The sequence below is a fragment of the Nycticebus coucang genome, chromosome 8 (assembly GCF_027406575.1).
Source record: "Nycticebus coucang isolate mNycCou1 chromosome 8, mNycCou1.pri, whole genome shotgun sequence".
NCBI lineage: Eukaryota > Metazoa > Chordata > Mammalia > Primates > Lorisidae > Nycticebus > Nycticebus coucang.
The window spans coordinates 74,733,269-74,745,098 of NC_069787.1; the positions used below are offsets into that span (position 1 = coordinate 74,733,269).

Genomic DNA, 11,830 nt, shown 5'->3' on the forward strand with positions numbered 1-11,830 from the left:
GAAATTACAAATCACAACTATCCAGCAGATCCTGTAAATTTCCCCTTCTCGAGATTATATGATGGGAGGGCTCACCAAGGTGGCGAGAAACAAACTCAGCTGTCCTTGCTATGGTTGGGGGAAAGAACTCGCTGAAGTGCTTGGCGGAGATCAGAAAGCATGAAAGCATTCTAAAAAGGGAAGGCAGTGTCTTCAGATTAACAGTAATACGGTGTGTAATTCTAACTGTTTTTTCCGGAATCCAGTGTACCCTTTGGGCCTCAGTTTTCTAAACTGTAAATTGACTGTTCTTCAACATTCTCTGTCTGACTCATTTGAAACCCTTAAAAGACATGTAATAACTTGCATTCTTTTTCCTCTGGCAAGATACAACTCACATTTCTTGTGAAATACTTAGAACGATGCTCCTCCAAGTATGGTCTGTGGAAGATGCTAGTCCTTGAACTATTTGTTTCAAATTTTCAGTATGAGAGGATAGAATCTGAGAGTAGGTGGTTAGTAATTTTAATTGCAAATTGATGTTACCACCACACCCAAGTGGAATTCACTTTTCTTGTAATCCATTTCTTGTAATCATTGTGTTTTGACAAAGCCTTTATCTTCAATCAATTGAGGGCAAAACACTTGGTCTTTTATAAAAAAAAAAAAAAAAAATTGAGAAGTGCTCATTTATAAATATTAAAGGAAAAATTTCAGTCTCTTTTAAATTCTGCAATTCAACCTAAGCCACTTCTGTGAAAGAGACTAGGGGTTAGGAGTGCCAGAGAGATTTGCTTTTCTCTATCCACATTTATTAATTGCATAGTTTTAATCACGTGTATTTTCTAAAATCAAAATATTTTAAGCACCAATATGAAAATAAATAGTGGTAAAAGATATGGAGTTTGTAGGCAATAATTTTGCCAAAGTGGATTAAGCATCTCAGGTTCTAGCTGTCTGAAACTGTGAGGAAAAAGTTGGAATTGCAAAGAGTTAAGCCACCAGCTAGTGACTGGTCACCAACTCTGTCCTTTTCTCCAGGACCATCTGGCTCTCCAGGTGAGAGATCTCGTCCTGGGAAGGATCATCAGTCCCTGCCCAGCTGGTGGAAGGCTTCCTGCCCTAGCCTCCTCTCCAGGTTCAGGCTTCCACCCAGGTGTCTGGACACCTTCTTCTGCTGAGTCAAAGCCAGTACCCACAATGTTCTGAGGGATACTAAGAATAACTAAGGACCAGCTAGGAAAGGCCCTCCCGGAGGGAATGGCCTCCAGCAGAATGTCTGTAAATGGTTATCCTTCCAGTCCTAAGGGAAACCCCGAGAATGATGTTGCCCTTATCTGCCACAAGAAGAAAAATAAGCAGTGCTGCCTGATTGCTGCAATCAAACATCAGATCTGTAGACCGAGAGGCACATGTATATGGCACTGCCGAGCAGTGAGTCGTCCTTGCACACATTACAGGGCATGAGAAAAATAGTGGTGAGAGTAGAATATCCAAAATGAGGGAGCAGGGCAAAGGAAGAAGAATTGCAAGAATCCATAATAGAAAAAAAAAGAAAGAAAGCATGTATGTAGCTATTTTAGAATATATATATGTATATGTATATTAAATAAGACATTTCCCAGCAGTTAAAGAAAGGTCAGCTTGCAACACACACACACTGGAAATCTCCACCCCACTTCTAATCTGAAAAACTACTTTTAATATTACGGGACTGGAGTATGCTAGTTTGGGTCAAATGATGATTTTTCATATTTGTCTCCTTTAAAGCTAGGAGGCAAAGGATTCACAGATCTTCCCAGTGCTGCTCAAGGAGTCAGTCCCTCGCAGTGCCTTTCAGACTAACCTTGACCTCCCTCTTCTATGAAATCCCCCACAAGTCAAAGACGGGAAGCAGGCCTCATATCCCTTGGGCATACTAGGGAACCTCACAACTTCCCAAGGGTTTAGGAAAAATAGGAAGTAATCCATTTACAAATCTTTCTGCTCTGGGAAAGGAATATGGCCTTTGTCTTTTCTTTTTCCCCTTCCAGGAGCCCTCAGTATTTTTCCTTTAAATAGAAATGTGCCCAGTGTCATCTTTTCCCATTCCTCATAGAAACCTGCTTTGGTCCACACAGAAATTTACAAAATTAACATTAAAACTGTGACTTATGTGATTTCTAATGAATTGGCTTTGGATTATAATGTTAACAATGGAAATTTTCTTTGTTTTCAAAGATTATCAGCCCTGAGATGGACAGCTGGGATTGGTTCTGACTCCAGAGTTTCCTTCCTCTTACAGTGCTCATGGCCTCCCCTTCACTTCTGAGCGTGGCTATGGGAATTGTTGATGGTGGGGGGAGAAACAACTCTCTGAAATGCTTGATGAAAGGAGAAAGCATGAACCCTTCCTAAAAAAGGCAAAAAAGTTTCACTAGAGTAACAGTAATACAGTGTGCAGTTCTGAGTGCTCTTCCTGGTTGAGTGCTTTCGGCCTCTGAGGAAGGGGCTACATCAAGTCTTCCTCAGGGTGGCTTTGCAGCCATAGTCAAGTGGTGCAGATTAGCTGAGACAGAGACCTGGGAGAAAGCATTTCCTTGGCAGATGTCTTGGCCAGCTTTGTTAGAAGTTGAGTCTGACACAAAGATTTTTGTGCAATGACAAGGATAAGGTCTCAGGACGAGGAAGTAAGAGAAGCAGGAAGGAGCATGCAAGGAGTTAAGCAAACTGGTAGTTTGCAGAGAAGTCTAGCCTCAGCCTGATCTCACAGGAAGCTCTAGAGTGTGCAGTGCACCACAGAGTTATCTCACCAAGAGCTGACAGGGTTGGACTGCTAAACTTCCAACTCTTAGTTTGTTATTGGCTACAGGCTGTCCCTGGAGATGCGGCTGTGTCATGTCCAGGAATCTCCAGACTAGGCAGCTCCCATCAGCAGCCAAGGGTCATCCCTCAGAAGGGTGAAGGTATAAGCTCTTATGACATAACACTTGTGGCAGCTAGGGTCTGCCGGTCTTGGCTTGGTAGAGGGGACCTAGGCCAGCACCAACCACTACAGCAGCCAAAACAGTTGTGAATGGAGTGTCTGTGAACTGTACATTAGCCAAGGAGCAATATGTATCATATACAAACCCTATCCTATCCTATCCTATCACACACACTTCAGGGTGCAGCACTACGAAAAGATCATCTTATTTTATTAGATTAGATTAGATTACAAAATAAAAGGGGTCATGACCCCTTTGGGGGGGTCTCCTGCATGTCAGATATTTTTATTACAATTCATAACAGTAGCAAAATTATAGTTATGAAGTAGCAATGAAAATAAATTTATAGTTGGGGGTCACCACAACACAAGGAGCTGTATTAAAGGGTCAGGGCATTAGGAAGGTTGAGAACCACTGCTGCAGAGGAACATGGAGGTTGTTCAGCTCAGTTTATTCATTTTATAGAGGAGAAGAAGAAGGACAGAGTAAATCCTTCCTGGGAATCAGAGCTGTATCCCAGTTATCTGCTTTTGCTTGAATTCAGCCCAACTCACATTTATTCAATGCCTACTATGTATGGGTAAGGTAGTTTTAGGCACTGAGCAGGGAATTGAAGGACAAAACTTGGCCTGTACCTCAGGCCTTAGCAAATTACAGTCTGATGGAAATAGGGAAGGGGAGAAAGAAATAAGATGCATAAATATTAGGCAAATCAAAATTCAGATCTGAACCCATGAACAAGGTGGATTAAGTGCTTGGTCACTTGCTGCAGAAGTGGACACACAGAGGCTAGTTTGTCCCTGTCTCAGTGTGATGGAAGGCCTTCATCAGAATTTCCCTGTATTTAAAACAACTAAACAAGAAAATATCCTGGCAGCTCTTCTATTTGGGTGAGGCTGAGGAAGATAAATATGTAATTAGGGTTCTGAGAGATGGGAAAACAGAAAACAAACGAACAAAAACAACACATCCCATTTTAATGAGTCATTTTGCCATGAAAGCTTCTTCAATTCTTAGCCTGGAAGTGCAAATTATTGAACATTTTACTCATTAAACAAGATTATTCTGAAGCTAAGGCCAAAGATCCTACTTACCTGGGAGAAAAATGTTGAATCCAGTTTATTCTCTCCTTCCAGCCCAGTCATGTTTTACTATGGGGATGTTTTCTATCTTTTAAATGGCCCTGTGTTCCATTGGCCTGTATATTAGCCTGCTCATTTACATTAGTGTATTGATTGAATATTCATTCAGAGTTTATGCACGGCTACTTTGGGAAAGATTGAAGATTCATTCACTCATTCATTCATTTACTCACAGAGCATTTACTGAGAGCCTGCTGCCTAGGAAGGCTTTTGTCCAAGGCCCTTGTCCTTAGCATTAGAAATGCAAGTGTGAGAAAGGGACACTTACTCTGCCCCCAGATACTCACAGTTTATTTGAGTGATACAAATAAGCAGGTGAATCTATTATAATAGGACATGTGCTAAAATAGACCTCTACCCCGCACTTCTAACCAAGAATGATTTGAAGGATATTCAAGGAAGTTTCTATGAAAAAATTGACCTTAGTTGAAACCCAAAGCCCTAGTGAAGGGTTACTACATCCTTATTATTTTCTTTATAGCACGTATCATTGAAGAAATATTGTTGTGGCTCATGCCTGTAATCCCAGCACTCTGGGAGGCCCAGGCACGTGGATTGCCTGAGCTCAGGAGTTTGAGACCAGCCTAAGCTAGAATAAGACCCCGTCTCTAAAAATAGCTGGCATTGTGGCTGGTGCCTATAGCCCCAGCTACTTAGGAAGCTGAGGCAAGAGGACTGTTTGAGCCCAAGAGCTTGAGGTTGCTGTGATCTATGACATCACGGCACTTTACCCAGGGTCACAAAGTGAGACTTTGTCTTAAAAAAAAAAAAGGAAACATTATCATGTTGGAATTTTGCCTATTGATATTATAGTTACTCTGTCCCGTCCATTATCTCACTAAAACAGCACTTCTCAACCCTTTTTTCATCTGTGCTATTGTAAGGGGCCTTTGTAGATAATTTTTTGCCTAATTACTTCTACCCTTGATTTTTTTTTCTGTAGTAAAATATACATATTAGAAAATTACCCATCTGAGCCATTTTAAGTGACTTTAAGTGTTCATTTTTCTGACATTAAGCACCTTTGCAATGTCATACAACCTTCTCTATTTTCCATGTTTTCATAAATTTCATTTCCCCAGACTCTTAATCCATAGAAGAATAACTACTAACACTCCCCCCCTCCCCTTTTTCCAATTCCTGGGCAACCACCTGTCTCTTGAATTTTCCTGTCCAAAGCATCTCCTGTAAGTGCAATCGTACACATAAGGACAATCGTTTGTCCTTATGTCTGGCTTACCTCACTCAGCATAATGGCCTCACGGTTCCTCCATGCTGTGCCATGTGCCAGAATGGCATTCCATTTATGGCTGGATATCCTCATGAAGTTTAATATCACATAGTAAGTCTGTTCATGTATTATGGGGCTTTAGAGGGCCACAAACCATTGTAATACGTAAAATTTTTTTACTTTCCAAGAACGAGTTTCACCCCTTTGGGGCAATGTGGCCCTGTACAGAATGCCTGCATCAGAATGTAAGCTCTGTGACCCTGTCCGCCTTGCTGTCCACTCTGTACCCAGCTATTGGCATGGTTCCCAGCACACAGTGAGCACTCAATAGTCATTCATTGAATACTTTCCAGCTCTTTGCTTGGCCACTCTTTCCTTCTTTTTTGATTCCAGTGTTGTTAAAAGTTGCCCTTCGAGTAACCACAGATGTATTTTGAGACTCAGTGCCCCGTGCTACCCAGCCAGGCATCTCCACCACACTCATTTCCCTCAGCTGCACACACCACTCTCAATGTCCCCATGTTTGCCTGCTTTCTTCTTAGAAGTAAAAGATTATGAGCCTCCATTCGGTTCCAAGGTGAGGGAGCATCCCTGTGTGGAGAGCATGAAGGACAACGTGTTGAGAGACCGAGGACGACCAGAAATTCCCAGCTTCTGGCTCAACCACCAGGTAAGGAGCGACTGTTTCTTAGGGTGAGAAGGATTCATTCCAAGCTGCCTTTTAGGAGAGAAAGAATTCTGGGATATTGCACTTAAATCTGAAGGCAGGTCCCTTTGTGATCTATGACCCTGTTAGGTTTTGTTTATTGAAAAAAGTCAATAAAGTGGACGATGCTATTATCCTAAGTTTCAACCAGCAGGTATGTACCACATTGAAAGTGACCTCCTGAATAATCATCTGAAGGACCTTTGTCATGTTTTCCAAGTCCTCTTGGTTTGGGGTCAAAATATTTTTTCTTGCAGCCTCTGCTACTCACCCCCATGCCTTCACATGGGGAGTGCGTTTCATTCTCTATGGATTCCAAATGTTTTCTGCTGGGAATCTTCATCTCCGGAAGGAAATACTTAGCAGATGTGAAACAAGCTAGGTTTGTCAGGCAGCTGGACTGAGAAGTGACTGCGGCATGCAGAGGGCCGTGCACAGGTGTTTGCAGGCTGTGCACACAGACTTGGGAGAGGCCTGCGTGTGTATGCGTGGGAAAGAGGCGGTCAGCTCCTCACTCTGGAATGAAGGAAAGCAAAGAAGAGGAAAATGCCAGTGAAGGAAAGGGAAACATGGTTGTTGGGAACATCGTAATGGCTTCTTATTTTTTCTTTTCAAGAAATGGTAGCTAAGGCTGCAAAGCAAGGCAGTAGGAGGCCTATCCAGATTTTTAGGGGGACTTATAATGGCAATGGTCAGAGAAAAAGAAAAACATAATAGGTTGTGAGAAGGAACTGTCCCTAGGTCTGACACACCCAGGAAAGGACCCTGCGTAAAGAATGAGAGAGAACAGTGTACTCATAGCTCACTGACAAAACTGTTCTTTCTACTGACTAAAACCTTTTATTGCCTCTTTTGGAAGAATTCCCTCATCCGTGAAAGCTGAGGCTAAGTTGTAGGTTTTCCTAAGGGCAAGGCAAGTTCAGATAAGAAACAGAAACAACAAATCTGGCGCAATCGGGAAGACAAATGGAGCAGGAAGCCTGGTCTGTGCCAGCCCTGGCCCAGAGCCACTTCAGTGGACAGACCTTAATAAAGTCGGGGTGAGGAGGTGGCGGCAGTGAACCACACTGTGTTGGGTCAGGGACTTCTCCAGATTTTGGATAAATCCTCTCCGATTCTAAAAATGCAAGACCATTTTGCACAAACTCTGAAATCACCAAGTGCTAAAGTGTTATGTTTCTTTCAAACTCTGTTACCTTCTCAGCTGTACAGTTCTTGTAATGAAGCCATTATTCATAATGATAAAATTCTGGAAAGAATTTGCATAATACATTTTTCTTATAATGAGATTTGTTGCCCTATTGATTTCAAGTTAATGCTTAATATTTAATTTAATTTACTGCCTGTAATTACAATGCCAGAATAAAATAAATGTTACTTGTATACCAACAATAACACTCTACTTTTAACAGGGCCATCAATCAATACTGTCATTTAGGTGAATTATACAATTAATTCAACATCATGAACTCCCAAGGTGAGGAGAGAGAGAGAGACTGCTAGGTGTGTGGGGAAAGTTGTTTATTAGAAGACATGCAGGGAAAGGGCCAGATCTCCCAAGCAGTGTTGGGATTTATCTGTCCCACCTTGGCCACCGATATAAGGGATCACTGTTAGCAGTGTTGATCACTTCCACTTACCAGAATATCTATTTAACTCCTGCCTACTTTATTCCCCAAAAGGACTTGAAATGGTAACAAAAATATTTGCAATGCAAAATAAAATCTAAGCCAGTAATAGAAAATTCTCACCACTTTCCTAGGCAGGAGTTCCCAGATGGGTTCATTGGCTAGGACTTTTTTAGGGTTAGGGTGAACCCTATGAAATGGACTGTCGTCAAGCACACCTGACCCACAGAGACAACAGTTTACTAGGTCCAGCCTCATTTGTTGGAGAGGAATGGACATTGCGGAGGCCATACTTGGCAGCACTGAGAAGCTGCTAATGAATCACTCCAGAAAACATAGATTTTACAAAATGAAACTGGGCTAACATCTATGCACCTCCCTGAGTGGGGTATACAGCTATGTTAAAGTCACATGATCCAACTATGTGACACTGTGGAAAAGTTAAAAACTACAAAAACAGTGAAAGACCAGTAGTTTCCAAGAATTTGGGGGCTGGCAGAGAGAGGGATGAACAGGTAGAGGACAAAGGATTTTTAGGGCAGAGAAACCGCTGTGTATGATGGTATAAGGACAGATACAGGTCAAAACAGATAAGGACAGATACATTTGTCAAAACCCATAAAAGTACATCACCAAGAAGGAATCCTATGTCAACTGTGAGCTTTGATTGACAATGATGTGTCAATGTTAATTCATGGATTATAACTAATGTATCACGTAGAAGCAAGATGTTAAGATGGGGGAGACTGTACATGTGCTGAGAAGGGGTATATGGAAACTCTACCTTCTACTCAATCTTTCTGTGAAGTCTCTCCCTTTTAAATACATATAAAGGTGTGGAAATGGTATTAGGGGCATCTTCATGGGGAATTTTCAGGCGTGGGGATATTACCATACCCCAGAAGTCCAGTAGAGGGTCATTGTGCTGTCTGGCCCTATTATGATTAGATAGCACCAGAGCAAACACGTGTGGCAGGTTTCAAGGGCAGCTACCCTCTGTGGACCCCATGCTTCAGATGAAACTGGCTGGCCTCACACTGTGGGGCTAAATCCTCAGGCTCTTTTGGACCTAGCCTGCATTGTAGAAACAAGATCCAGTGGGCCACCTTTCCCTCTGCAGAGCCCACCACTCATGGTGCCATTTGGACCTCTCTCTCACTATAGGGCATCCAGATGGTGTGCGAGACACTGACCGAGTGCTGGGACCATGACCCGGAGGCCCGTCTCACAGCCCAGTGTGTGGCAGAACGCTTCAGCGAGCTGGAGCACCTGGACAGGCTCTCTGGGAGGAGCTGCTCGGAGGAAAAGATTCCCGAAGACGGCTCCCTGAACACTACCAAATAGCTCTTTGGGGGCAGGCTGGGCCAAGCCTAAAGAAGCCACCCCTCTCGCCAAAGAACATAGGCAGCAGGAAGCTGCCCCTGAACTGATGCTTCCTGAAAACCAAGGTGGTCACTCCCCTCCCTGCAAGCTGCGGGGATGAACAGAAACAACAGCGGCAGGGAGTGGGTGACATAAAGCATTCTATGCCTTTGACATTGTCATAGGATAAGCTGTGTTAGCACTTCCTCAGGAAATGAGATTGATTTTTACAATAGCCAATAACATTTTTGCACTTTATTAATGCCTGTATATAAATATGGAATAGCTATGTTTTATATATATATCTATATCTATATATGTCTATATCTATAGCCATACTCTGAAAAGAGACAAGGAAAAAGATCAAATATTCCCAGGAAACTGGTTTTATTGGAGAGCTCCAGAACCAAGCAGAGAAGGAAGGGACCCATGACAGCATTAGCACTTGACAATCACATACATGATGGTTCTCTGACTATATGATGGGGGCATTTGAATTAGGAGACAGGCCTCAAGTCTCAGAACCTGCTATGGCCACATTGCACTTGCTTCTGCAAAATAATCATTCCCTGCATTGGGGTTCTTCTCTGGCTGTGGAGTTAAATACAGTGGCAGTATTTAGGAACCAGTGTTCCTGAAGTTCCTGTATGCCATTGTTTTCCTGGACTTTTTACTTGAGCTCCAAGCCCCCCATCTATTTTGTGAACCACTTTTCTCATCCTAGTTCAGAAACACTGCCCCATCTCTAGTAGCGTAAGCCTTCGAGCCCCATATTTTATTTTTGTAGGCTGCAGAAAAATAAGAAGGCCAAATATCCTCACTCATGAAATTGCCATACCATTTACTAATGGGAGATTTTCTTTCCTTCATCTTCCCTCTATACCTATATTACTATCATACTCTTCCAGCCTTCATCCTTTTCTAAAAGTGAACAAATCCCTGCTCCAAAGTTCATTGTAATTAACTTTTTTAAACAGTTGATGTCCGTCTCTAGCTTTTTATGCAGAGGCCAATGGGTTCCATCTTTTGGTGCTCCTGAATGCTCCTTTTTGGCCCTGTGGAAAGGATTTGAACTATACAATACTGCCAGAATCCTTAGCACTCTGAACATGTGTTTTACTCGGCCAGGAGTGTTTTAAAAAATTATGCCATTTTTTTTTTTTAATATTTGGAGATGGTGCAGAAAAATCTGGACCCCCAGGTAAGGATAGCAAAACGTTTCCAGTTCTCTCCAATCCGTATATTCACAAAACTGAAGTATGGACACACTTATAAAGCTGCTTAACATTGGCCCTTTCCACTGCCGCTCCCCCTTCCCTCTGCCTATTCTAGGAAGTAGAACTGCCCCTGTCCAAGGTCTTTGTAAGAAATGTGCTTTCAAGCAGTCAATTCTCTGGCTACATAGGATGCTTTTGACTACTTGTCTGGTGTTAAGATTTGAAGTTGGCCTTTATTGGACTAAAAGGGACCTCCTGTAAGGGGTCCCAGTTAACTCTGGTCTCTTTTGCTTATATGTTAATAGTTTTTCCCTCTGCATTAGGGAGGGAAGCTCTTTACTCCAAGAAGCTTTTCTCGTGATGACCAGTCTCTTCATCACACTAGCCTTCCCATCCCTTGCAGAAATTGGGAGCGAAGACTTGAATGTGGGACGTAGGAGTCCCATTTGCAGTAAGGAAATCTGTGTCCACATGGACAAGAACAAAGAATGAGCTTTAATACTTCATAGGAAACTTGTTAGTCCACAAGTGTTAATGCTGCAAGTAATTTCTTTAAAAAAAAAAAAATTGTTTTGAAGCTACTTGTTTTCAGCCTAATAGGAATATTAGGGACTGGCAGCGCTCTGTTTAGATTTTGGAAGGTCCGGTGGCATTGAAGTTTTAGGATCCACGGAGAATTTTGGAGTTAGCTGGAACCTTGAGGCCTTGCTCCATGTGGGCGGGCTGGGAGTTAATGACTATTTCACTGCAATGCCATGGAAGCCCCTAGAAATTGCTCTCACAACTTAGGGCACACCATGCCATCCCAATAGCTGTTGCTCATTGACCTCTAGTGGTGAATTTTTAGAATACTGATCCATTCATGGACTCTTCCAAGATTCAAAACAGCACTGTCACTTCTGGGTTATCAGCAGCATAAACTGGAATGTAGTGTCAGACGATACTGTGGCTTATTTTATGTTCTTTTCTTCTTAAAAAAAAAAAAAAGACCAAGGAATAACATTCTGTAGTTCCTAAACATACTGACTTTTTTTCACTACTATACTTAAAGGGAAAGTTTTATTCCTTTATGGAACACTTCAGTCGTACTCATGTAATAGGAATGTGAATGCTATATACTCTTTTTATATCAAAGGTCTCAAGCACTTATTTTCATTCTATGCATTGTTTGTCTTTTATATAAATAAAATGTTTATTAGATTCAATAAAGCAAAAATATTCAGGTAAGCTTCCTGCTTCCTCTTCCTATTCCCTCTTGGTTCACGTGACTCTTTGGCATTTAATGCAGAAAATTTCACCAGAAAAATATCAAACTTTTCATATTTATTGTCTTTTTCCACTGATAGTCTCAGGTCTCTTAAAAAAATAAAAGCAAACACAGAAACTTAATCCTGTGTGATGCAGCAGCTGCTGCTGGTGGCCTGCCCCTTATGCCCGTGTCCTGGTTTGTGCCTCTCTGGGTGCCATGTGACATCTCTCCGTGATCCTTAGAGCTGCCTTTTCCACATGTCTGTTTCTTCCAGGGGTTTTCACAGGCATGGTTTCTGCAGAAAGATTATTCTGGCTTCTTCTGTTCTCTCCACCCCTCATACTTGCAGG

At 42.1% G+C, this 11,830-nt stretch overlaps 1 protein-coding gene across 4 annotated transcripts in view; it reads left to right on the top strand.

The window, feature by feature from the left end:
- Positions 1-11,460, top strand: part of TGFBR2 (transforming growth factor beta receptor 2) — an 85,057-nt gene extending 73,597 nt beyond the window's left edge. For all 4 annotated transcript variants that reach the window (XM_053598930.1, XM_053598932.1, XM_053598933.1 and 1 more), the window contains 2 exons: positions 5,861-5,988; positions 8,817-11,460. In XM_053598930.1, coding sequence (XP_053454905.1) covers positions 5,861-5,988; positions 8,817-8,996 — 308 coding nt within the window. In that variant the 3' untranslated portion in view covers positions 8,997-11,460. The remainder of the gene's footprint in view (positions 1-5,860; positions 5,989-8,816) is intronic.
- The last annotated feature ends 370 nt before the right edge of the window (positions 11,461-11,830 follow it).